This window comes from Pectinophora gossypiella, chromosome 22, assembly GCF_024362695.1.
Source record: "Pectinophora gossypiella chromosome 22, ilPecGoss1.1, whole genome shotgun sequence".
Lineage (NCBI taxonomy): Eukaryota > Metazoa > Arthropoda > Insecta > Lepidoptera > Gelechiidae > Pectinophora > Pectinophora gossypiella.
The window spans coordinates 187,337-214,841 of NC_065425.1; the positions used below are offsets into that span (position 1 = coordinate 187,337).

A 27,505-nucleotide genomic window follows, 5' to 3' on the forward strand; every position below is an offset into this window, starting at 1 on the left:
TCAGTAAGTAGTAACCGGGACCAACGGCTTAACGTGCCTTCCGGAGCACGGATCATTTTTCTTTTTGGACAATCAGGTGATCAGCCTGTAATGTCCTAACCAAACTAGGGATCACAAAGTGATTTTTGTGATATGTCCCCACCGGGATTCGAACCAGGGACCTCCGGATCGTGAGCCCAACGCTCCCTGCTTTACCGAGCTTTTAGTTAGACCAACGTGATAGGCGGTGAGCCGTATTGCCGTCTATAATGGTTAAGACAACTGTGTCAGTGAAAATTGCACTTAAGATAAATTAATAACACCCTGTGTCACTGTGTGACACCAGCTTGTTTCTCATACGGGAGTTCGACCCCAGGTACCGGACTTGCACATTGGTGCAAGATTGCGACAACTCATTGGGGTTATCGCATTCTTAAACACGCTAATAGAGTTTTAAGTTTACGCGGTTATTATCATAATTAAAACACATAATAACGGGTTCTTACCGCGTTTAAATGGGGATATGAGACTCCCGATATTTCGACACTGTTGCAAGTGCCATGATCACGGGATGACTGGTTGGGATGACTGGACAGTCATCCCGTGATCATGGCACTTGCAACAGTGTCGAAATATCGGGAGTCTCATATCCCCATTTAAACGCGGTAAGAACCCGTTATTATGTGTTTTAATTACGCTAATAGAGGTTGACTGTGGTTGACTACCAATAGTACCAATTTGCTAATTGCTATATTATTGCCATATTATTTACCAACAGACCACCAAGTACCCGATACGCGGTATGATTGTGATGTCATAATCTTCCGTCTCTTTCCCACACGTGGTCTCCGTCTAAGTTGTACTTGATCGACCGCCTTTCACTTGCTGGTGCGTACGCGCAGTGAAACTCGCGAACTATGAACAGACAACACGCTGATAACTTATTACTGTTGTTATAAAATGAGTTAAGTTTACTTGTAAAAAATGTGCAACAAAGTTAGTCATGTGATACCAAAGGTTTTCAGTTTAGCTTACTTAGTTTTGATTCTCAATGGTGAGTGTGACGTAATTTTAAGTTAGTCGAGTTTCGAACGCGTTGGAACTTTATGTTTGTTTTGTACTTTGTGTTTTCGGCATGTTCCCGGATTGATGTTTTGCTTTTAATATAATTTTGAGTTTCTTTTTAAATGAGTATGGAATAAGCACGTAATAAGTTTTAAGTAACCACCGATATTGTTTTTTTTTTAAATAAAACTTCTAAGTATCCTGTAGGTTATAGAAAGTGATTCAACATATTTAGTTATAACACCTATTTTGTAAGGTATCCATGGTTAATAAATACCATCCATGGTAAAATTGAAATTGAGGGGAGGCCTGTGTCCACTGCAGTGGGACGTACCTATATAGGGTGTTTAACTGTTTATGTGGTAACATTGGTTGCTATTTATAGAAGAAAAAGTAGGTACCTGCCTGTAGGTAATTCCTGTAAATACCATCTAATTTTATTTTAAGTTATATCTGTCATTTTCTTATCCGCCGAAAAGGAAAGGGACGGGTAATCGACAAGCATAAAATTTATGGAACACACGTCAATTTTAAGCACAAATCTAAACCAACCGTCTAAAAATTTTACATCCGTCAATAACCCGACACAGTTAAGTAGACAGCACGTCAAACGGATTGCATACCAGCGACGTACCTTTTGATTCGCTCGGGTTATTCATTCATTTACTCATTCTTCCTAAAATTAAGAGCTGTGAATCATCCGTCCCTTTCCTTTTCGAAGGATATGAAAATGACGGATATAACTTAAAATAAAATTAGGCGGTGTCTGCAGGATTAGGGGCCAATGTCCTCCGATTTATAACAAGTTGTGTCCGCGTTTGTGTGTTCATTGATCATTGAAGAAATTTATCTTACAGTACTTAATAACTTATTTACGCAGGTATAATTTAATTAGGTAAGTAGGTACTTTATTACTTACTTACTTTATTTTCATTTTTACATATTTTTTCCTCGCATTATGGTTGTCTAAAAGAAATCGCTTTAAGCGATAAGACCGCCATTTGCCATGTACCTAGTTATAATAATAATAATCAATCAATCAATAATACTTTATTGCACAACAACAATAATAAATAATAATAATAATATCTTTATTTTGTACCATTAAAGCCTTAAATATATGACAATATATGTTTACATTTATAAATATGTAGTTACAGGCTGTGACATAATTGCTATGAGTCAGCTGTTATCCCTAAAAGTTTTAAAACTGAGCTAAGGATACCAGCTACCATCCAAAAGTTGCATGCAAAAGCCAAAAGTTAAGAGTCTTTTGTAAATATTTCCTTTTATTTTGGTCAATAAAGTATATTTGTATCGAACTGTACTTTGAAACCCGTGAAAATATAGATATATCGTTTATTTCTATGACGGAGTTACAAGAACTAGAAAATATAGGTATATGAGGGAAAAGAGCAAGGAACGTGTTCATTGGATAAATCACCAAGACATCATTTTATGATTTTAAATCCCTGATAGCTCTGTTCAGAGAATGCGTGACTTAAATCGTATGGTCACGGGGTCGAATCCTGACTCGGCCTCTAAACCACTGAATTCGACTGTGAGTTTGAATTCATGTTTGGATCGTAGATAATTGATATCACGGGGTTTTTAGGATGTGTGTCCGTTTGATGGCAATAGTCTCGCCCCGTATTACATAAACGAAAAGGAGTGGATGTATAATACTATCTCTCCTCTGTCTACCCCTTCGGGGATAGAGGCGTGATGTTATGCTATGTGTTATCATTTTACGACTAGACTACTAGACAAATAAACCTTTCCAAACGATGGTCCCCAGGCGGCGGGGAGGCGCTGGTGCTCCGCGCGTACATCTCCCAGCACGGACTACACGGAGAGATAGAGTTCGCCCACAAGAACGACACGCTTATCAGCATCCGCACAAAGCTGCAGCCCACCCTGCAATACCCCGACGGCGTGTTCAAGTGGTCCATACACGAGTTCCCCGTCGACTACCGAGACCTCTCCCCACAGCGGTGCTCTGAAGCCAGTCTCGGTAAAGAACTCATCGATCTTACCGAAGAACTAGGTTACTTAATAATTCCTGGCAAAGATCACGCTGAATTTGAAAGTAAGAATACACTGACAGGCCGTGACGGACTGTGGGGCAAGAGCATAGTGCTGGAGACAGCTGAACGGGACAGAATCATCTGCGCGTCCATACATTCCATAGATAAGCTGAACGAAAGACACGCCATCGCGAGGTTCACATCACCCGTCTCGGGAACGTTGAATTTCCGATGGATATATGCGCAGGAGTTCGAGGAGCAAGACTCATACATCCACGCGGACTTGTACCATACTAAAGCAGTAGCTGAAAAAGTAGAGTTCACTGAACACAAGTGGAAGTTATTCGTAACAGACATCTTTGATTCTGACAAAGGGCATCATGAGGACAATTGCAATGTGCTGCAACTAGTGTTTGACCCTGAGAATGCTGGAGACGGCATGAGTGTTGGTGATCTGGACAGCCGGCTAGGTATGGTGAAAGTGGCCACTGACGCTAATAGGAAGAAAGTGAGGACGTTGTACAAGGATGAAGTGATCAACTTGCTGAGGAATGATATGGAGGTGACGAAGAGGAACCTGTATGTAGTGATATATGACAACAGACATTCGGAGAGCTTCCTCGCTTGCGCGAAGCTGAGGCCGATGCAGCCGAAGAGTGCGAAGTAAGTCTTGTAAACTCCTATACATTATTATCATAGTCTCAGCTTACTCCAGTGGGAAATAGGCGTGAGTTGTATACATATATGAACTTTCCCTTTTGTGTCCCATCGACCAGTTGTCACTGCATTTTACACACCACATCAGTGGACGTTATGATAGTTTGACTATTAATAATCGTATCATAGACGGGTTTTGTTTAGTAGTAGGTACAGACCCCACCGGCGTGGTCGACGTATTTCTCTCATTCAGGTCGATTCACTCGCTAGGGTCGATTAAATCTTTCAAATATAAGACGTAACTGGGCACCCTCAGGCCTATTGTCTTAAATTTTGTACCGGGTGAGAGCCTTCAGCGCTCTCCATTTGTCCAGTTAAGTAGTTAATGCCATTTGCAGCAAATCTACAAAAAGTCACGTCAAAAAAAACTCTCAAATTTGGCCTCAATTCTGTGGTCAGGTTGCTATCTCCTGTTATTCGGGGTATGCTAGTTTAGACTTCAAACATACCACTACAAATATACTGTTCTAACTCTTCCATTGTTTACTATTTTGTTGTTAATTGTTATGGGCGATAGGCTGGTTCATCATATCCATCTTACGACTTGAAAACAGAGGCTACAGGTTGTATTGGATTACTTGTGACTCTACCTATTCCAATAGGCATTACGGGCGTGACTTTATATACGTATATTGGAGGAAATAAATAAATGACTTGCTTATTTTTATGCTTAATAACTGCATCCAAATGTTCCCTCATACAGGGCTCTCATCAACCAGGACGGTATCCGCGGCGTGGTGGAGTTCACGCAGCGCTCCCCGTTCGACCCGTCCTGGATCAACTTCCAGCTGTCCGCCGCGGACCAGGACTACGAGAACAACCTCCGCTTCGTGGGCTCCATGCTGCACTACAACGTGATGGAGCTGCCTCCCCGGCTGTCTGGTACCGGCGAGGTCGAGAACCTGTGCTCTTCCACCGGAGAGCTGTACAACCCTACCAATGTGGATCTCAAAATGTTGCCTCCGCCAGGTCCGTTATATTTTTTTTCAATAGACTTTTCGGTCATAGGTTGATAAAAATATGATTAGGTAGGTAAATATGTGAAATTATCTCCCAACGCCGTAAGTATAACCATACTCCCTCGGATGCTTACACCTTAGAACATCACTGGGACATAATTACGTAAGTTATGTAGTATTCTTTCGATCTATTCTCTGTGAAACTTTTATTTTTAGTTCACATCGCGTATCTTTGCAGTGTCGCTGTTATGACAATAACATAATGGATCGTATTTGTAAACATTGCATAATTATATCACAAGAAAGTCTCCATAAACGAAGTTTTTACTTCTTTTATGTCAAAATCAAACATTTTAAAAGAGCAATGAGAGCCGGGTAAATAAATGTATCTTACACACACATATAACATAAACAGCCTATATACGTCCCACTGCTGGGCACAGGCCTCCCCTCAATCAACCGGAGGGGGTATGGAGCATACTCCACCACGCTGCTCCAATGCGGGTTGGTGGAGGAGTTTTTACGGCTAAAAGCCGGAACCAAACGGCTTAACGTGCCCTTCGAAGCACGGAATCATCTTACTTTTTCGGACAATCAGGTGATTCAAGGCTGAAAAGTCCTTACCAAACAAAGGACAGTCTCACAAAGTGATTTCGACAATGTCCCCATCGGGAATCGAACCCGGACCTCCAAAATGTAATGTGTGTGAATGTATCTTATTAATGCTTTTTCCTTGCTTGCTTTTTTGCGCCGCGGTTCATTGGATGATATTCGAAATTAAACGCTAACAACTGATATCGTAAAACGCTTTTGATTACAAGCTTTACATTCGGTACATACAGACGAACCCTAGATAGGTAACGATAGTAGTAGTCATAAGAGTATTCGGCCAAATATCTCGGCACCGAGCCAGACCAGATGCGTTGTTTACCAAATCCGACGGAGGTGGAATTTACCGCACCTCGCTGCCAAATACTTGCTGATGATTGATTCATTGTACCAGCTGACGTATTGTTGAACATAGTTCGAACGCAAACATTATGATCTTTAGATGATTGCACTGAGTGAGATGCAGTTCTTGATCGTGTAAATTGTTGCGATCCAATATAATAACAAAAAATATTTTGTCACATCAAAAGTTGTCTGTAGGACATCAATATACAGGGTGTTAGTGACATCGTAACGAATACTAAGGGGATGATTCAGACCACGATTCTTTTTTTTTATTATTTTCAGTTCCATACTTTTTGCGACGGAAAATTCCACTTGATATTATATCAACTCAGAATCATGGTCTGAATCATCCCTCAAAGTTTTCACTAACACCCTGTATATGTTGTTCCATATTATATGTTGTTTTATCTATAGAAGAAATAGAGTTACTAATTCCAAACTAACTTGTAGTAAATATAGATGATGTGAAGTTTGTCGAACTCATGTTGAAAGACATCACTGACGGCAATTTTGACGACGGAAGGAAGCACGAATTCGAACATGATATGTACAAGAGATGATGATTTTGTGGCAGACACGCGATTGGCAGCGTTTCTCACCTATCACTTGGACAAAGTTGCTTAGAGATACTAACTGTCATACACCACGCCAAAGACATTTTGATCGAAACGAGAGATTTTCTAGGCGACGGCCCAAAAAAGAATACAGATGGCGCTATACAGATTTGCCTTCGTTTAACTTTCTAATTTCATGGATAACAGAAATAATGGATATTTTATCTTTGTTCTTGGGTCTAAATGATGACCTTTGTTATTACCACATAACCTGGAAAGTCCTTCATTATACCACCTATATTTTTTCTGATTTCTGAAGTTCTTATTTCTTCATAACCAGGTATGGGTACCCAAGACCAGTACCCGGTGGGCGACTTGTTCGGTAAGCACAAGGAGCGTACCGAGTACCTGACACACAAGTACCTGCTGCCAGGGCTGGCCAACGAGCTGGCCGGCGCCTACTGGGACGTGTTCCTGCCACTGTCTGGAGTCCACAGCGTCCACCATCGCTCCATGGTGCTGCAGAGGTACATAGAAGCATCAACCAATTATTGCTTTTCTTACATCAGTAAGTAGTAACTGGGACCAACGGCTTAACGTGCCTTCCGATCATCTCACTTATTCTATGATTAGGAGGAAAAAAAAACATAGAATTGGTTGAGTTACAAGAGAGGCTACATTAGTTTTATGCGGATGAGACGTTTGATATGTAATAATTAATTGACGTTTCAAAGTAAGTTACCTTCTGAATAAAGATATTTTGTCCTACACACCCTGGCCGAATAGATACAGTTTACTGTATCTGTTTATTGGCAATCAATCCACTATTTTAGCGTATAATATTTCTTTACCTATGTACTTTCCCCAGACGCCCGCCCCGCCGTGAGCTGTGCGCCACGATCCTGTTCTTCGAGCCGGACTCGGACTACCAGATGCCGATGACGTCAGCGCAGGTCATCTTCCGGTACCCCATCGTGGGCCGCGTCGTCTTCACGCAGCCCTTAGAGCGCCCCTGGGAGGATACCACTATCATTATTGAAAGCATGGTGAGACTTGTTCCACATACTACTGTACTGTCTTCAGTTCTGTACCTTTGTACAGGCTTTGTATTATGTCAATCTTAATTCTCCTTATGTAGAGGGTATTCATGTAACTCAGTTTTTATCTTGAAAGTTCTTTAGAAATCCTATGTTATGATAGGAGTTGTTATTTTCAGTGATTTGATTAGTAATACTCGTACATAGGCATTAGGCTCCAGTTTCTGTGGTAGCATCAGGTCCTGTATCCCCGAAACGGTAGGCAGAGGTTTATATATATACACCACTCCTCGCAAGTTACGTCAAATACTTTGGTTGAATAATCATCTCCTTTTGTACATTGTTTTAAGTTTACGCAGTTATTATCATAATTAAAGCACATAATAACGGGGTCTTACCGCGTTTAAATGGGGATATGAGATCTCTTTTTGTGTGGACGACATATGATGACGATATCTCTACATTGTTGTGATAATCTACATAGAGGGACGTTGTGCGCATACAGAAATACACTTTCATACAATTCTGTTTCCAGTCCCGTTACCACTTGGCGTTTTAAGCTTTAACCTTTTAACGGCTACCCCACCAGGTACACGCAGACGGGGCGAGCGTCAACAACACGCACGAGCACCGTTGGGCGCTGCACGAGCACGCACCCGGATCGGACTACTACAACTGGACCGGGCGCTGCCTGTCTGCCGGCGCGGTGCTGGAACCGCATGGACTGGACATCGACACGCGCCACCCCGAGCAGTACTGCCGGCAGGGGCTGGAGGGGTTGTGTCGCCTTGGAGACCTGAACACACGGTATGTTAAATCCCTTGTTACTGGCTCATTCTTATTCAAAGTTCAGTACGTTTCTGCCCTGCTAATCTTAGAGAAATGCTTATTATAATCAGGTTCTGTACTCAATAGCGAAATACCGATGGTCTATATGTACTTTTTTCATGAATAAGATGGAAGAATATCCAGAAACATTATCGCCTTCCAATTACATGCGAATTCCATTTTCAGACACGGCATGCTGAACGTGGCAGGCAAGAAGTCAGACAGCGAGAAGCTGACGCGGCGGCTGTTCACGGACACGGTGGTGGCGCTGGCCGGCAAGCTGTCCATCATGCGGCGCTCGCTGGTCATCTACGACGACCACGGGCCCGTCGCGCGCGGCGAGCGGATGGCTTGCTCTATGTGGGTATTATCAACTACTAGCAAAAAGTCAGACAGAAGCTATTGTAGCTGCACACCTTGGCGATATAATGAGAGACTGCAACGTGTTCTTTACTGTTCGTGTTGTTGAGGAGTTTCTTGGTCTGACTTCCCCTGAACAATAACACTTTCCGAAGTGTTGGTAGACTAGGATATACTTAAAACAGAATCTTGATTTTCACCGTTTTTTGATAATCCTAGATTGATAATTATTGTTTCGTTTTAATTTTTACTCATTAAAACTATTTCTTCACAGTGTGAATGGACTACATCGTCGCAAGGCGGTGGTGCGCGATTGGTTCGGCAACGGCGACCCTGTGCAGCTGAAAGGGAAACTGGAGTTGACCCAACAATCAGAATACCATCCCGTCAATGTTCATGTAGCGCTCGACGGGTTAGAGGATGTCAACAACTATAAGATACATCAGGTGAGCTCGTCTGGTCTCTAAGCATTCGTTTCTTAGTCCAATAATATGATCATGACTATTGTGTACTTATTTTATTGTTCCACTGCCTTCTCTTTGCCTAGTCATATTCACTCTAGGATATTGGTTTTATTATGTCATATAGGCACATTTAAAATAATTATGAAAGAACCGTTAACTGCTTAAATATCTACATTGCCTCATTTTCAGACTCCAGTAGAGAAGGAGCTGGAGTTTCCCTGCGAGAAGACGACGCTGTATGACACATACAACCCCTTCCACGTCGACAAGAACATGAGCCCGCCACCTACTAAAGGTACCTTCTTGAGAAATAGAAACTGAGTGACATGCCTATTGTTTTTTTCTCAATAAAAACACAGTGCTGACTTATAGATAAAGCTACAAAATACGCTGAGAAATATTTGATTTGATTTGATGTAGCTCCCGCCTGTAATCACTGTTAGGATTGTCGAAGCCATACGTCATTTTTCAGCTGCTGGAAGCCTTTGTTACAGATGAGCTTATCTGTACCATCTGATTTCTTTATATGTTCCTTTTTAAATAAATAAATACCCCAGGAACGCCGGACCAGTACGAGCTGGGCGACCTAGGATCCAAGTACGGGTTGGTGAGCACGCGAAGCTTCACCATGATCTATAACGAGACGTTACTGTCGCTCTACGGACCCTTCAGCATACTCGGCCGGTCCGTCGTGCTGCATAAAAAGGTACCTGCCTCACTTTTTTAAAAACTATTAAGTGGATTCCACCAAAGTGGAAGAAGACCAAAGTGGAGAGGAGACGAGATGACTGTGGCTCTCTCCTTCGCGGTGGTTGGTCGATTCTTGCATACCTCAGCTTGCGTCCTTTCCTGTCCGCTTTGAAAAAGGAGCATTCATTTCAAGTGCAACAAAGAACTAAATATTCCAATTGGGAGTTTATTTATCCAACTACCTCTTAAGATTATACTTAAACAACCCTGACTTTTCCAGACCAGAGACCGCCGCTGGGCATGTTCATCCATCGAGCGCGGATATAGCCCATCCGAAGCCCGCGAGATCCGCGGCATCGCGTCTTTCCACCACCCTGGCGGCTTCGCTCACGGCTACGTGCGCATGACGCAGCTCATCCATAATGATGGCTCTACCAGCGATACTGTGATTGAGGTCAATTTGCGGCATCCCGGCGAACGGGACCGGAATCTGGTGAGTTTTAATCATTAGGCTTCAGGTTAGTTGTACCTTGGTTGAAGTAAGACCGAAAGTTGAAGTGTTCGCCAAATTGAGTCTGTAGGTCCAATTGTAAATTCTGTTTTTTCTGTTTTGTTTTTTTCTTTTTGGTAAGTTTATTTTTTTCTATACAAGAGCTTAAAGCCATTTTCTTAAAAATGGGGTGTCTTCAGAAAACGACTTAAAAATCTAACAATGACATCATGAATACTAGCTCAAATCAGGATTTAATTGGTTTATATTTTTGTCTTCTAACAGACACACAACCACAACTGGGCGATCTTCGTCAACCCTGTAGGCGTAGACGCGGCCGTGAAGGTGACCAACACGCGCTGCGTGGCCGGCGGGTATCGATGGAACCCTTACTTCACACAGCTTGCTGACCCTCTCAATGTAAGTTACAGTTACAACATCATCATTATTATTTTTGTCCACCCGGTGGACGTTGACGTTGCCTTGAATTTAACCAAGAATATGTTTGGAATATGTTTATAATTTTGTGGAATAATGTTACACCTCCAAACTGGCAATGAGAAGAGGCGTGATCTTATTTATGTAGGTATGCTATATCTGACATTTATATATTTGCAGCACGACCTATACAGTCAAGAGTGTGGCGCAGACAACCCTCTCCGCTGTGACGTCGGAGATCTTACGGCGAGATTAGGAACCATCAGTAAGTTTGCAAGTACATTAATAGTTTGTAAGTTCTTCTTTTACTGATTATTACGTGCTCAGCGGTGAAGGAACATATCGTGAGGAAAGTCACATACCTGAGAAATGCGTTTCGGATGTATGTGACCTAACCTGTATCGGGCTGGTTTTCCCTTCGAAGGTCAGACAGGCAGTCGCTTCTGTAAAATACAAGACCTGTCAAATATTCAGGTTAGGTATCTAAGTGGACCCTGTGAAAACGGGATAACGCTAGGGAAATGAATGTTGAACTTCTTCTTTAACTCCTGTTGTACCTTGCTGGGATCGAGGACTCCAAGTTATCAGGACGTTGTGGGGGCAAACTACTGAGGCTGCAAGGTAATATGTTCAGCCACTCAATTATCCTGAAGAATTACACTTTTCGGTGAACCGAACGACGACGCCAGGTATCTTCTTGGAGGCGCCTGTGGCATTATATTAGACGGACGTAATAATGTAAGCTCATCTGATACCGATGATGGTGGGCTTATCTGTTTTTGGTTGGGACTGTTTCATTCCAATATTCTGTTTTTCTCCCCCAGGCGTGGGTGGCGACCGGCAGATGTTTATGGACGGCAACTTCCCCCTGGAGGGCACTGTGAGCGCGATGGGCCGCTCCATCGTGATCTTCGGCCCCGACCGCAGCCCCGAGCGGTTTGCCTGCGCCAACATACAGCCAGACAAGGATATTATCAAATATGTCAATATTATGAAGCCGCCGCATTTTGTACTGTGAGTATTTTAGATATTATAATATAATCTTTGTCGCCAGTTTTGATTCAGAAATTATATTGACTTTACATTTACATCTTTTTGGAATCAGGAATACTTTGTCCTTATTAAACAATGAATTAAGTAAATAGTCAGGCCATAAGTACTTACATACGTAGTACCTAGTGTGTGCCACCAGCTTGTTGGTGGTGAGGTGGTCAGTTGCTTGATGGTGGTTAGTGTTACTAACCGTCTATGGCTAAGCTGGCTGAAAATATGTATTTATATTTTTTTAGTAGGGTTTTTCGTTTTCTAGTAGGAAGTACATACATACATACATAAACTCACGCCTATTTCGCAGCGGGGTAAGCAGAGACTATAGAGTTCCATTTGCTTCGATCCTGACACACTTATCTTGCTTCCTCCACATTCATCAATCGCTAGAAAACAACGAATGTAAAAGTTCCGCTTCGTATAACTTTGTAAATGCCGTTATTGGGTCCCACCAATAAGATTAGTGTCAGAGTTATTATTGAGTCACCAAAGAAAGACCTTTGGCTGGCGATATAGAAACAACTAGTCAGTACCAACGACATAAGTGACTTTGCGAAGCTCGAGATCATCTCCACAACTAACCCTTGTCTCCTTCTAGTGGAAAGTTCCTAGAAGACGTGCGCAAGGTGATGGGCGTGCCTCCGTGGATGCTGGGCGTGGACTCGCGGCGCACGCGCGAGCTGCACTCCGGCGCATGTCTGCAGGTGCTGCTGCACTTCGCCGGGCCCGACGCGCACAAGCTCGAGCTCGACTTCACCAGGTACTGTCCACCCTGCATGGAAGCCAAAACTGATGATTCCTGTATGCCTGAATGGGTGTCCCCAGCTTTTGTTGTAAGGCAAATTAGTCAAATATGCTTATGAAGCAGTCTTGGGCTCGGGGTCCAGTAAAATATCATTTTCCGGGGTATATGTTGATGTACCTGGGTTTTCCAATTTACCTAAACAGATAAACTTCGAAATGGCCAAGATGAATACTAGGGTAAACAGCCCCGAAGACACCTGCCTTCATAGATTACTAGTAAGTACATTAATTAGCCTCGTTCTCCTCAGACTGCTGGCGTCAGGCCGGCTGGACGCGCCGAGCATCTTCATTCCGGGCTACGTGAACACCAAGCGGAAGACCACGCTCTCCTACCGACAGTGCGGGGTCACTGACCCCAACGACAGGAAGAGTTAGTACTATAATCTCCTTCATAGGCGCAAGCCAGACAGAAGGGAAGCGCGCGCACGGATGCATTTGTGGCGAGTGTACGAGTAAAATATCGCCTGCGGCATTTCTGTCTGGCTTGCGGTTTTTTCTTCATTGTAGTGCCGATGGCATTCATATTGTGCCTTCATGAAATTTTTTTAAGCTGACCAACACTCATTGTGTACAGTGGTTATCCTGGCCTGTGGCTTGTGAACGTGTAGACTTGTATGTTTTGCTTTTTTTTTGACGTGACTTATTGTAGATTTGCCTCAGATGGCATTAACTACTAGGCCGGACAAATAGGGAACGCTGAAGGCTCTCACCCGGTACAACGTTTAAGACAACAGGCCTGAGGGTGCCCAGTTGGGCGCGAACCTCGGCTCAGGGCGTCTTGTATGTTTTGCACACCCCGACCACTCCATACAGAAATTTCATTCTTACCGTGTGTCGTTCACGTAAGTGAGAGCGAGACACAGTACGCGTGCCTCCCGTGTCCTTAGCGGTTTGCGGCCATTTATGACTAAGTAAGACGTAGAGGGGGTGAGGTCGGCGCCCTAGAAACTACGAAATGGTGCGGGGCGGAGTTACAGTTCTATACGTAGTATTATTCTTTATAATCAATCCTATTGGGTTATTTATCGCGATATTAACCACCAACCTCCTGGCCCTTATCCCCACTACAGGTGTGGTCGGCACAACATATATTCCTCTTCCATTAATTTCGGTCAGTCGTCATCCCAGTACGCGATATTAACCAATTTACCACAATAGCAATTTTCATCTTGCAGAAAACTCGTATTTCTTCACTGGCAACCCCGGCTCGGCTGCATCCGTCAGACTGTCTTCCCTCAGCCTGCTCGGGGCGACACTCCTACACCTCGCCAGAACTCGCATTTTAATGTAAATACATATACATTCCTAGCTTTATTGTAATGTTGTGTAAATATATTTTTAATTGTTTTTAATTCCCGTGTTTCATTATTAGAAATCATTTTACTTAATTTCGTAGACAAAAAGATCGATACGATCGATACGATCGATATTTATTTAGAAACTAGCATTGTATAATATAGGGTGTTAGTGACATCGTAACGAAAACTGTGAGGGATGATTCAGACTATGATTCTGTTGTTGATATCAAGTGGAATTTTTCGTCGCAAAAGTACGGATAAGTAATAAAAAAAAATATCTTCCGACAGCAAATTATACTTGATATCAACTTATAATCATGGTTTGATTCACCCCCCTTAGTATTCTTTATGATGTGACTAACACTCTGTAAGTATGTTACTATTGGGTACTAGCGAAGCAAACATACATAAGTAAACCTACATTTATGAAACAAATAAAAGAGAAGGTGCAGGTCGTGTCGTATTAGGAGGTGAAGGTTTTGGCGGAAAGAAGAGAGGAATGGCGATTACTCCACCGACAAGAGCGCAGCTCTTAAATAGAGAGGGAGACTAGCGAAGCACTAGCCCATCGCGCATCGCCTAGGTACGTCGTACATGTATTTACTTATACGAGTACGTAAACTGCCTATATACGTCCCACTGCTGGGCACAGGCCTCCCCTCAATCAACCGGAGGGGTATGTATGGAGCATACTCCACCACGCTGCTCCACTGCGGGTTGGTGGAGATACGAGTACTTATTCGGCCACAAAAATGTTTTTTTTTTATATCTTACCAACATATGTATACAATTCAAACTCACACACATAAAGCCACAAGAAATGGGATGACTTGCAGCCTCTTTTGTTACAAGTCCTTCTTACCTACCATACATTTGTATGTTTCTGTAACAACAAAATAAAAAAAAAAAATTACATCTGCAACTAATTAAAACTATTACAGTACCTACTCTCTGGAAGTTTTATAGTACTCTTATCATCAAACATTTTATTCGAAACGGTTAACCTTGTTATCATTGTGATTCACAAATCAAGCTAATTATAATAATATTACCGATAATAATGCAAAACGGTATTAACTCTGTAGAGTTTCAATCTCGCGCGCGTTCGTAACCTATTGTCAAATCAACCCTCCGCCATTATCGCGCATGCGTACTAGTCAAATCAATAACAGAGGGGTGTTATTGGGGTGAACTAGAGCTCTCAGCTCCGTCGTACTGACGGACATTTACAAAGATGTGGCTCAAAATATACATTATCACCTTCCTCTCGTACATATCATTAACCTACGCGAACTTAGAAGGCCCGTTCCTCTTCTTCGGGCCGAAATCTTTGGAGAAATTCCGAAGACCGGCGTTGAAATACCTGGACCAAGATGACCTGATGAAGATATACAGTGAGCAAGCAGCTATAGTGGTGTTCAACAACCAGGATAGTGTACCCCTGTCGAGTGGTTCCTTCCCGCGGCTACGCAAGCTGGTTGAGGGTCAGAGTATGCTGGTCCTGCCACAAGACTTCCTGGATGTTCACCCCGACTACATCAGCAATGAGACCCAGGTATGTACTTGGGTGGTTTTTGTTCAGTTTGGATAGTGAAGGAAGTGGTGATGGATTGATATCGGAAGTTAGGTTTATTATTGATTGAATTTTAGATTTAAAAGTTTAGGTAGTAAGTATAATAAAAGTTCGGTGTCAAAATTAAAATGTAATTTATAAAAAAATACTTCAATCAATCAATCAATAATACTTCAAAAATGATTTCCAATTGAAGTAGATCCATCGATCGTATGAGGAACTGAATATCTACGCTTCACTTCTAACCCCAATTACTACCCTAATTAGGAACATAATCATAAGCTTATGTTATGTTCATTATAAACATACATACATAAACTCACGCCTATTTCCACCTGGGTAAACAGAGACTATGGAATTCCATTTGCTCCTATCCTGACATACTTCTCTTGCTTCCTCCACATTTATCAATGTGAGAATGACTGAATGTGTTTGCCGGAGCAAAGAAAACCGGTCCAGATGGGGTTCTACAGATGAGGCGGAGCTTGAGTGTGAGTGTGGAGCCCCACAGACCATGTCCCACCTGTGCCTGTGCCCAGAAACCTGCACGCTGGAGGACTTGACGATGGCTTCCGCCCGTGCTATTGCCGTGGCAGCATTTTGGGCTGACACATTATAAATTACTTTAATCGACTTTTCATCGACACGAAAGAAGACGTAAAGAACTTTGATATTAACAAGTTATTATATGTGTCAGGTGCTGACACTGCAGGGTCCGTGGTCGGAGCGCGACGCCCAGATGACGGAGACGTTCGCTCGTCTGCAGGACATATATGGAGCTGGTCGAGTGCTCGGCATACTGGGTAACTGACATGATCCAATATCAGACCCATTCTTCAACGGCTGAACACAGACAATATCAATCGTTACGCCACATAGAAGATGCCGGGATTAATTAACAAATCGCTTTATACAAATAACACAGGAAAGTAGAGTGGTTTTTGCCTTGTAACAAAACATAGCATCACGCCTTCATCCCTAAAGGGATAGGCAGATATGTAATAGTACACCTCCTATACCACTTGGTCTTGTAAAAGTACAATGCAATGCAATACCCTAAACCCTTTATTGTATAAAGATAAATATAATAAATAAGACAAATACGTAAGAGACAGAAGATGTACAATCAGCGGCCTTATTGATAAAAAGCAATTGCAATACAGGCTAATAATAATAATTAGTTCACTTTGTGGTTAGAACATTATAGGCTGATCACCTGATTGTCCAAAAGTAAGATGATCCGTGCTTCGGAAGGCACGTTAAGCCGTTGGTCCCGGTTACTACTTACTGATGTAAGTAAGTAGTCGTTACATGAGCCATGTCAGGGGCCTTTGGCGGCTCAATAATAACCCTGACACCAGGGTTGATGAGGTTGGTAATTCACCTCACAATCCACACGATACAAGAAGTCCATAAGAATGTGAATTCTTAAACAGATATGTAGTTTTTCGTTGGTTGAAAGTAAGTAAGTAGCTATGTATTGCGCGCGCACTTTAGATAAGTAACATAAAGTAGGTACCCAAATAATCGTTGCATGTTTTGAACTGTGACTAATTTACCGACAATGATACAAAAACAGAACAGATTACCACTGTCGGTGGGCAACCGCGCCATCGTCCACATAAATAGCGTAACTATTAATAACTTTCCTCTTACATTCTTCTACACGCCTGACAAAATATCAAAAGCAAAGATATCAACTAATGCTATGAGTGCCTGGTAATAATCGTGAAGCAAAGACACATGAACATATTGCTCTTATAATTCTTCCAGGTAATTCAGTATCGCAGTCTGCGGAGTACGATAGCGAGTGGAACCGCGTGCGGAGGCAGGCGGATGAAACTGGTACCAGCGAGCCTGATGATGAGAAGCCGATACGCTCGCAGCAACGGTTCGCGCTTTACAATGCTACTGGTAAGTACGGCGAAAATCGTAGTCGTAACCACTTTATTTGCACACGCTTTACGAAAGTGTACAGTCATAAGCAATATCATGTACCCACTTTAGAACCCTGTCGCACTATCATATTTGACATGTAATGAGAGTTACTCTGTAATTTGTCAAAAAAGTTAATATGACATGGTTTCAAAGTGTATACATATTAGTACTCGTGACCGTACTTACCGTTGTAAAAGTAGCGTGGAGCGTTCCGTGCTTCGGAAGGCACGTTAAGCCGCTGGTCCCGGTTACTACTTACTGATGTAAGTTAGTAGTCGTTACATGAGCCATGTCAGGGGCCTTTGGCGGCTCAATAGTAACCCTGACACCAGGGTTGATGAGGTTGGTAATCCACCTCACAACCCACACGATAGAAGAAGAAGAGTAGCGTGAAAAACTTAAGATATTATTTGGTGCAATGAGGTTAATCCTGAAAAACAGCGAATAAAATGTAAATTTAAAACAGATCGACTTTAGAATTTATTTAATTAAATGTAGGCAAGAAATATTTTTAGATTACAAATCTACATTTTATAATCTCAAAGTCGATTTTATATCCAAAATGACATATTTAAATAAAAAAATAAATAAAAATAAAATAATTTTTATTACGGGTAACTTGGACCCAGGTTGTTAGTAACTATGATTTCTTACTCACTAATATTAGTATTACATAGATGCACAATACACACACATACACAATAAAAATTTCAGATTACTTTTGGCTTTGTCTACCCCATTAGATATTGCGAACGTGAGTTTATGTATGTTTATTCTTCTCCCCAGGTCCGCCAGGCAAGGGCGCGCTGTTATATTCTTCCAGATGGCCGGAGCTGCGGCTGGCGCCCGGGACTGACCGAGAGAGGCTAATCGTGCTGTCCAACCCGGTCGGCGAGCAGACCGTGAAGCCCACCCGCCTCTATACTATCCTTGTTGTTAGATTCGCTGATGGGAATAGCACTAGCAAGGTCAGTTTTTATAACGTATATCATAATTCGGATGAAGATGTTTTAACCAATGATTATGGGAGATTTCACTCAAGGGTCTTCTATAATTTGGTCATGTACTCGTACTAGATCGTGTACTAAATAAAGACACATCGAAAACTAAAGAAAAACAATTTGTTTTTCTATTTATTTTTGAATTTTAATCAAGAAAAACGTAATAATACACGTAAGTCCGAGATTTTGACACATTTTTCTATGACGTCACAGTGTGTTTCATACAAATTCCATAGTAATTTCGTGTTTTGACGTTTAGCAAAAAGTAACTCATTTGACTAGTTGGATACTAGCCTATTACCTACCATTTTCCGCAACTATATAGCACAGTACAGTCAGGCACAGTCCGACTTTTGACAAAAAAATACTAATTATATCTAGGTGATGTACTTACCTACTACTTGTACTGGCCAGAAAGACTGCGTACTGTTGGTAATTCAGAAATCATAAGTATTGATTTAATTCTTCTGGCGACCCATTTTAATAAGCTGATCTACTCGATGTGCAGAAAAGACCCTAAAAAGATTATTTTTTAGACACTGTTGTTTAGAGTTATTAGTACAGTGACACTTTTAAAGACTGACTAAGCCGCTATAACAATAAAAGACGATCTTTGCAGGATGTTTCGTATTACTGAAACAGTACGGATTATTTGTCGGTAAATCATCTGAAAAACTGTTTACCATTCCAGATAACCATTGAGTTCAGCTTCAAGCAGGCAGCGGGGTGGTGGCAGGCGGTGGGGGTGGAAGTCAAATTCGGGTTGGAGACGGTGGGGCTCAACCTGCCAGCGCCGGCGCCGCCCGACGCGCCCGCAGCTGTGCTTGGAAGAGCCTACCATTGTTCGCTGCCGCTGGTGTACTCCTCGGATGAAGCTACACTCACCTTGCGGGATGTTCGGGTAAATAAAGCCAGACTTTAAAACTGGGAGCAAAAAGAAGCGATCAGCTGCTTCACTTCGTAAAAATCAACAGATAGATTTATTTATTTAATAGTTTATCGTACACAGAATAAGATTTAAAAAATATATAAAACAGACTAACAAAAGACAGACAAACGGTTCAGCTTATTTCTAGTAGAAATCTCTTCCAGCAGACCGGGAAAGAGATAAACTTAAAAACAAGAGAGAGCAGCTAGGCGTGTACATCGCTAACAAATAGAAATAAAATATAATATTAACAATACTTACATACATACACGCTTACTTAAATAAGTGTATTATATTATAAATTGACATATAGATAAATAAATAATCAATGTATTATAATAATAATTATATTTTAATAACTTACAATACCAAATAAATTACTTACATAGTAATAGAGTTACTTAACTCTTCGCTTGAAAATACGTATAACAATGGACGGACTGTGTCCTTCCTAATGTGTTGGACCTTAACATTGACGATGGAATGGTGAACTGTCTAACTTCGTATCAAGAGTGGCTGTAAGATTCCTTTTGATTGTTTGTGACTGTGTTCTACCTATTAGAAATCACGGACGTGACTTTATAATATTTAATTTGTGTCGCCAATTTCAGATGCAAGTGTACATGGACAGCACTGAGAGGTTCGCGGATGCCTTCGACTGCATCGGGTTCACCACCGTGCCCATCTGGTAAGTTTCATCAGAATGTTTATTACTTTTCAATACAGTATTTGTAACTAGCGCGAGAGTGTGAGTTAATATTTTTCTTTCTTTCTCATTTGGGATATTGGAGTCTTTTTAATCTTCACCCTCACAACCATCTTGTATCACTAATGATTTTGTTGTCATTTTGATTTCACTCCACTCTATTTTGCTGATAATGTATCGGGTTGATGGAGGTGTCTGGTATATTAATCAATTCAATAGGTACCTAATCAGTTCCCAAGCGGCGACGCAGAAGTCTCTTTAAGTTAGCCGCGTCCAATAGCGTTCATCTTCTATATTTGCAGCCCTAACTTATTGCTTCATTTTCGGGACTTCCATCAAAAATTGCTAACTTTTTCCTTTAGCAAAACCCATCAACGATTTTTGCAAGCTGCACTATTATATGTACAGGTCCGGCCTGATGGTGACATTTATCATGGTGCTGGCCCTGGGCGTGTCCATCTCGATGATCATGGACATCCGCACCATGGACCGCTTCGAGAACAGCCGCGGCAAGCAGCTCACCATCACTGTCAACGAGTAGACCACTCAGGGACGTGCCCGGTTCCCGTATCTGTTGCTCCTAGAATATTTCCCCCAGGGTAATAAATAATATAACCATTTATTATTCTGGGGCGCAGGATTCGGGCCTGTTAGCACACTGAGTGCGTTTGCAAGTAAAATTCCAGTGAATTTCATGTCTCAAGTATTCTTTACTCTTGATTAACTATAGTAGATTGATGTCAGTCAGGCCTGATATGGGACCGAAGTCAACGGGTAGAGACCCGTTAAGGCAATATAATATAAATATGTCATCCCAACGGGATTATCCCTATATGCACTATAGGAGTGCACTCAAAAGACAATTCCCGGTTCATGTAGGACTATTTTCATCATTATTATAATTGCGTATGGCAAAAATTATTATTTTTATGGATTATTATTATACAAAATAAATAATTAGAATTATAATTATTATCGGGATATTACTTACTTACTAAAAATAAGTATGTATTCTAAAAACTCTCACGAAAGACGAAGAAATGTACTAGGTGAATGTGATATGTTTTAATTCAATGGAAATTATTGTGTTGGAAGTAAGTGAGTTGATGAGGTTGGTACTCCACCTCACAACCCACACGATAGAAGAAGAAGTGTGTTTGGATAATTTAGTAGAAATATATGCTTATACAATAATAATCTGGGAGAAATGTTTTTGGGGTAAGAGATGGATAAACCCAACTAGCCACAGAAGTGAAAGACAGTGACAATTTGGAAGAACCTCTTCCTGGACCTCTGTCTGTAGCACACAGCTTAGATAAATTTGAAAATACTGTATAATTCAGTGAAGAATGGACATATTTTGCTTGTATAAAGTGTTTATAAAACTTTGCTTGAAAGCGGATCTTTGGAATATTTTGAACGATGACGAGTGTGATTGTATAGTATTTACGTATTCATAGAAATTATGTTGATGAATATAATAATATCTTCCTGTAGTTCAATATCAAATTTCATATCGATAAGATAACATTGTTTTGAATATTAATACTACCAATATTGTATCTTTTAAAAGTATATAAGGCAAGAGTAGGTATAATCTCCTGCCTATTACGCGCACTGTTGTAAATATTATGTACCTCTTACTTATTTTGTAAAGCTAGAGCTGTGGTAGCCCTGAGAACCGTGGTAGCCCAGAGAGCTGTGGTAACCCAGAGAGCTGTGGTAGCCCAGAGCGCTGTGGTAGTCTAGTTGGAAAAATGCTTGACTCTCACTGTGAGTGTGTGTAGGTTGGAATGCGTAACCAAAAAAAAATGGATTTTGTTTTTGAAATCATGTTTGCATCATGAATGATTATCACGTGTTCGGTGATAAGGGAAAACATCTAGCGGAAACGCACATTCCTGAGAAATGAGTTGGGCTGGGGGACAGCTGGCTCCGCATTTCCCTTCGCGGGTTGGAAGATCGGACAGGCGGTTGTTAACGTAAAAGACCGGACATGTCAATAATTAAGCGAATATCAAACAATAATGTAGATGTTCCACTGGATGTTGTTGCATATCAATACTACTATAATTAAAGCACATTGTGGGCATCTAGCTGTGGTCGATGCTCTGCTTGATGGTAGGTATGGGGAATAACACAGCTGGACAATGTTGACTGCACTTTTATTAATTTATATTATAAAATGTTTAACACACGATAGGTACACGTTAGTTTCGAGATTCAGAAGGGCAAGTATTGCCATACTTAAAATATGAATTACAATTTTGTTGGGGATGCCAACATGCTGCGGCCTGAGAGAATTTAAACTAAAAGAATAAAATACAACTTATCCTATCCTCCAGAAATCAAATAAATAACTCATGGCTGCTAAATAATATTACAAGTCACTTATATCATATCATCAACCTACACAGTAATTAAATTAAACTTGCAAACCTTAACTTTGTTTTTAAAGTAATAATAATATAGCTTATAAATTCAATGAAATTGTAGGAAACGTAGCATATTTTTTACTTTTTACTCTAATAAGCAAGCTTAATATTTATGAGACATTACCTTATTATTTATTCGTAGGAAATTACTAATTCAACATTTTACAATTAGGTATATTGAAATTAACTCTTATAGAATAAACTTATCTTAGTATACATTACATAACAAAAAAGGAAGAAGTGTTTTATACTATCTTATTGTAAATAATAAAACTTATTCTAAAGGTAAAATACAAACGCTCGATAACGATCGAGTATACGTCTTGCCATTGGACGTTTTCAACTCTAAGGCTCGGACCTTACCGTCTCCGCCTGGGAAAATCTGAGTCACTCTAGCCATAGGCCAGTACAGAGGAGCTGAATTTGGCTCGCGCATTATAACTAATGAACCTACTGTTATGTTAGGCAAACTATCGCGCCATTTTGGTCGACTTTGCAATATGTTTAAGTATTGTTTGTGCCACGCTTTCCAAAAACATTGTTTCATGTTCTCAACCAAAGTCCAAAATTTGAGCCTATTAGCAGGAACCTCCGTTATGTCAGGTTCAGGGTAGGACACAAGTGGACCTCCTACTAAAAAATGTCCTGGTGTTAAGTAACTAAAATCTGCAATGTCCGAGGATGAAATCGGCATGATGGGTCGCGAGTTTAAAATGGCTTCAATTTGAGATAAAACCGTATTCAATTGTTCGTAAGTAAGTATACTTTTTTCTATTGTTCTTTTTAAGTGATATTTAGAACTTTTGACTGCAGCCTCCGCTAGACCAGCGAACACTGGTGAATACGCAGGAATAAAGTGGAATTTTATTCCTTGTTGGGACGCAAACCCTTGCACCTGTGTCTGGTGGTCAACGGAGCCATGCAGCTTGTACAAGTCAGCTAATTTGTTCCTCGCCCCTACAAATGCGGTCCCATTGTCACAGAAGACCTCGGTGGGCAGTGATCGACGCGAAATAAATCTCTTAAAGCAGGCGAGAAAGGTATCCGTGGATAAGTCTGAAGCTAGTTCTAGATGAACCGCTTTTGTTGTGAAGCAGACAAATACACAGATGTAACCTTTACTAAGAGTTGCTCGCCTAATGCGTGAATTTTTTAACTGCACCGGCCCAGCGAAGTCCACTCCAACAACTTGAAAGGCCCTAGAAGCGGTGACACGCTGTTTTGGTAAGGAACCCATGAGCTGTCTTGCAGTGTTTGCTTTCATTCTGAAACAAACTAAACAGTTATGAATAACTTTTTTAATCGTTCTGATACCGTTTACTAACCAGTATTTTTGATTTATCTGCGCTAATAGCAGTTTGGGCCCTGCATGAAGCAATCGAAAATGCTCGTGACGTATAATAAGTTGCGTTAGTCGCGATTGCTTTGGCAAAATAGCAGGGTGTTTTTGTGTGTATGGAATGTCTGAGTTGTGTAGTCTACCTCCTACTCTAAGTACGCCCTCCTCGTCGAGAAATGGATGCAAAGGTTTTAATGCGCCTTTAATATGATCGCCTTTCAATAAGCATTTTATTTCTTCGTTATAATAGACTGTTTGCTCGTGCTTAATTAAAAGTAGCAGAGCCCTCTGCAATTCATTGCTCGACAAAAATTTCGTTCTTATTTTTGTGTTCGTCGGCTTACTGTTATGACGAAATCTAAGTATGTATGCTAAGATACGCTGCATTTTGTTAATGTCTGAAATGTTACGTATCATCATGTCCAGTACCTGCGACTGATCTAAAGTGCAAGAAAGGATAACTGCGCCATGATCTGCGTCTTCTGCTTGCGGTTTCAATTCAGGTAATTCTGTAGGCGACTGAATTTTATTGTTAAATGAATACTCCCTGTGCTGAAGGAAGGCTGGTCCGTTCCACCACAGTGTGCTGGAAGCTAGTACTCGCGGATCGTCCACTCCTCTGCTCACCAAGTCTGCAGGGTTCTCCTGAGTATTCACATATAGCCAGCGCCATCTATTAGTGAGTTGTTGGATTCAAGGTCAGACAGGCAGTCGCTTCTGTAAAATACAAGACCTGTCAAATATTCAGGTTAGGTATCTAAGTGGACCCTGTGAAAACGGGATAACGCTAGGGAAATGAATGTTGAACTTCTTCTTTAACTCCTGTTGTACCTTGCTGGGATCGAGGACTCCAAGTTATCAGGACGTTGTGGGGGCAAACTACTGAGGCTGCAAGGTAATATGTTCAGCCACTCAATTATCCTGAAGAATTACACTTTTCGGTGAACCGAACGACGACGCCAGGTATCTTCTTGGAGGCGCCTGTGGCATTATATTAGACGGACGTAATAATGTAAGCTCATCTGATACCGATGATGGTGGGCTTATCTGTTTTTGGTTGGGACTGTTTCATTCCAATATTCTGTTTTTCTCCCCCAGGCGTGGGTGGCGACCGGCAGATGTTTATGGACGGCAACTTCCCCCTGGAGGGCACTGTGAGCGCGATGGGCCGCTCCATCGTGATCTTCGGCCCCGACCGCAGCCCCGAGCGGTTTGCCTGCGCCAACATACAGCCAGACAAGGATATTATCAAATATGTCAATATTATGAAGCCGCCGCATTTTGTACTGTGAGTATTTTAGATATTATAATATAATCTTTGTCGCCAGTTTTGATTCAGAAATTATATTGACTTTACATTTACATCTTTTTGGAATCAGGAATACTTTGTCCTTATTAAACAATGAATTAAGTAAATAGTCAGGCCATAAGTACTTACATACGTAGTACCTAGTGTGTGCCACCAGCTTGTTGGTGGTGAGGTGGTCAGTTGCTTGATGGTGGTTAGTGTTACTAACCGTCTATGGCTAAGCTGGCTGAAAATATGTATTTATATTTTTTTAGTAGGGTTTTTCGTTTTCTAGTAGGAAGTACATACATACATACATAAACTCACGCCTATTTCGCAGCGGGGTAAGCAGAGACTATAGAGTTCCATTTGCTTCGATCCTGACACACTTATCTTGCTTCCTCCACATTCATCAATCGCTAGAAAACAACGAATGTAAAAGTTCCGCTTCGTATAACTTTGTAAATGCCGTTATTGGGTCCCACCAATAAGATTAGTGTCAGAGTTATTATTGAGTCACCAAAGAAAGACCTTTGGCTGGCGATATAGAAACAACTAGTCAGTACCAACGACATAAGTGACTTTGCGAAGCTCGAGATCATCTCCACAACTAACCCTTGTCTCCTTCTAGTGGAAAGTTCCTAGAAGACGTGCGCAAGGTGATGGGCGTGCCTCCGTGGATGCTGGGCGTGGACTCGCGGCGCACGCGCGAGCTGCACTCCGGCGCATGTCTGCAGGTGCTGCTGCACTTCGCCGGGCCCGACGCGCACAAGCTCGAGCTCGACTTCACCAGGTACTGTCCACCCTGCATGGAAGCCAAAACTGATGATTCCTGTATGCCTGAATGGGTGTCCCCAGCTTTTGTTGTAAGGCAAATTAGTCAAATATGCTTATGAAGCAGTCTTGGGCTCGGGGTCCAGTAAAATATCATTTTCCGGGGTATATGTTGATGTACCTGGGTTTTCCAATTTACCTAAACAGATAAACTTCGAAATGGCCAAGATGAATACTAGGGTAAACAGCCCCGAAGACACCTGCCTTCATAGATTACTAGTAAGTACATTAATTAGCCTCGTTCTCCTCAGACTGCTGGCGTCAGGCCGGCTGGACGCGCCGAGCATCTTCATTCCGGGCTACGTGAACACCAAGCGGAAGACCACGCTCTCCTACCGACAGTGCGGGGTCACTGACCCCAACGACAGGAAGAGTTAGTACTATAATCTCCTTCATAGGCGCAAGCCAGACAGAAGGGAAGCGCGCGCACGGATGCATTTGTGGCGAGTGTACGAGTAAAATATCGCCTGCGGCATTTCTGTCTGGCTTGCGGTTTTTTCTTCATTGTAGTGCCGATGGCATTCATATTGTGCCTTCATGAAATTTTTTTAAGCTGACCAACACTCATTGTGTACAGTGGTTATCCTGGCCTGTGGCTTGTGAACGTGTAGACTTGTATGTTTTGCTTTTTTTTTGACGTGACTTATTGTAGATTTGCCTCAGATGGCATTAACTACTAGGCCGGACAAATAGGGAACGCTGAAGGCTCTCACCCGGTACAACGTTTAAGACAACAGGCCTGAGGGTGCCCAGTTGGGCGCGAACCTCGGCTCAGGGCGTCTTGTATGTTTTGCACACCCCGACCACTCCATACAGAAATTTCATTCTTACCGTGTGTCGTTCACGTAAGTGAGAGCGAGACACAGTACGCGTGCCTCCCGTGTCCTTAGCGGTTTGCGGCCATTTATGACTAAGTAAGACGTAGAGGGGGTGAGGTCGGCGCCCTAGAAACTACGAAATGGTGCGGGGCGGAGTTACAGTTCTATACGTAGTATTATTCTTTATAATCAATCCTATTGGGTTATTTATCGCGATATTAACCACCAACCTCCTGGCCCTTATCCCCACTACAGGTGTGGTCGGCACAACATATATTCCTCTTCCATTAATTTCGGTCAGTCGTCATCCCAGTACGCGATATTAACCAATTTACCACAATAGCAATTTTCATCTTGCAGAAAACTCGTATTTCTTCACTGGCAACCCCGGCTCGGCTGCATCCGTCAGACTGTCTTCCCTCAGCCTGCTCGGGGCGACACTCCTACACCTCGCCAGAACTCGCATTTTAATGTAAATACATATACATTCCTAGCTTTATTGTAATGTTGTGTAAATATATTTTTAATTGTTTTTAATTCCCGTGTTTCATTATTAGAAATCATTTTACTTAATTTCGTAGACAAAAAGATCGATACGATCGATATTTATTTAGAAACTAGCATTGTATAATATAGGGTGTTAGTGACATCGTAACGAAAACTGTGAGGGATGATTCAGACTATGATTCTGTTGTTGATATCAAGTGGAATTTTTCGTCGCAAAAGTACGGATAAGTAATAAAAAAAAATATCTTCCGACAGCAAATTATACTTGATATCAACTTATAATCATGGTTTGATTCACCCCCCTTAGTATTCTTTATGATGTGACTAACACTCTGTAAGTATGTTACTATTGGGTACTAGCGAAGCAAACATACATAAGTAAACCTACATTTATGAAACAAATAAAAGAGAAGGTGCAGGTCGTGTC

At 41.7% G+C, this 27,505-nt stretch overlaps 1 protein-coding gene and 1 long non-coding RNA gene across 5 annotated transcripts; one reads left to right on the plus strand and one right to left on the minus strand.

Annotated features, from left to right (window-relative positions):
• Nucleotides 1-767: 767 nt before the first annotated feature.
• On the minus strand, nt 768-7,887 carry LOC126377289 (uncharacterized). 2 transcript variants are annotated; one of them, XR_007567829.1, is made up of 4 exons: nt 7,691-7,887; nt 7,115-7,267; nt 6,679-6,774; nt 768-894 (listed from the first exon to the last, which is right to left on the minus strand). It is a non-coding gene; the product is annotated as an uncharacterized LOC126377289 (long non-coding RNA). The 2 variants fall into 2 exon arrangements; XR_007567830.1 differs by having other exon boundaries at nt 7,107-7,267.
• On the plus strand, nt 842-27,108 carry LOC126376997 (uncharacterized). Of its 3 annotated transcripts, XM_050024572.1 has the most exons (23): nt 847-1,033; nt 2,843-3,734; nt 4,492-4,757; nt 6,596-6,782; nt 7,124-7,301; nt 7,882-8,099; nt 8,307-8,480; nt 8,755-8,926; nt 9,134-9,239; nt 9,502-9,650; nt 9,915-10,127; nt 10,410-10,544; nt 10,743-10,827; nt 11,387-11,576; nt 12,208-12,369; nt 12,662-12,784; nt 15,002-15,266; nt 15,982-16,087; nt 17,058-17,198; nt 18,009-18,190; nt 18,915-19,124; nt 19,763-19,839; nt 20,266-21,928. In XM_050024572.1, exons 1-23 carry the CDS (start codon nt 964-966, stop codon nt 20,396-20,398), a joined length of 4,434 nt encoding a protein of 1,477 aa, XP_049880529.1. In that variant the 5' UTR covers nt 847-963; the 3' UTR covers nt 20,399-21,928. The 3 variants fall into 3 exon arrangements, with proteins under 3 accessions (XP_049880528.1, XP_049880527.1, XP_049880529.1); XM_050024571.1 differs by lacking the exons at nt 15,002-15,266; nt 15,982-16,087; nt 17,058-17,198; ... (2 more) ...; nt 19,763-19,839; nt 20,266-21,928 and adding an exon at nt 26,932-27,108 and having other exon boundaries at nt 842-1,033; nt 12,662-12,783; XM_050024570.1 differs by lacking the exons at nt 15,002-15,266; nt 15,982-16,087; nt 17,058-17,198; ... (2 more) ...; nt 19,763-19,839; nt 20,266-21,928 and adding an exon at nt 13,589-13,765 and having other exon boundaries at nt 842-1,033; nt 12,662-12,783.
• The last annotated feature ends 397 nt before the right edge of the window (nt 27,109-27,505 follow it).

Excerpts from the sequence above, each read along its gene's own strand:
- LOC126376997 (XM_050024572.1), top strand. The coding sequence starts at position 964 with ATGTGCAACAAAGTTAGTCATGTGATACCAAAGGTTTTCAGTTTAGCT. Across the intron at positions 1,034-2,842 it reads CTTAGTTTTGATTCTCAATG|GCGGCGGGGAGGCGCTGGTG; the intron begins GTGAGTGTGACG and ends GATGGTCCCCAG. Across the intron at positions 4,758-6,595 it reads CAAAATGTTGCCTCCGCCAG|GTATGGGTACCCAAGACCAG; the intron begins GTCCGTTATATT and ends CTTCATAACCAG.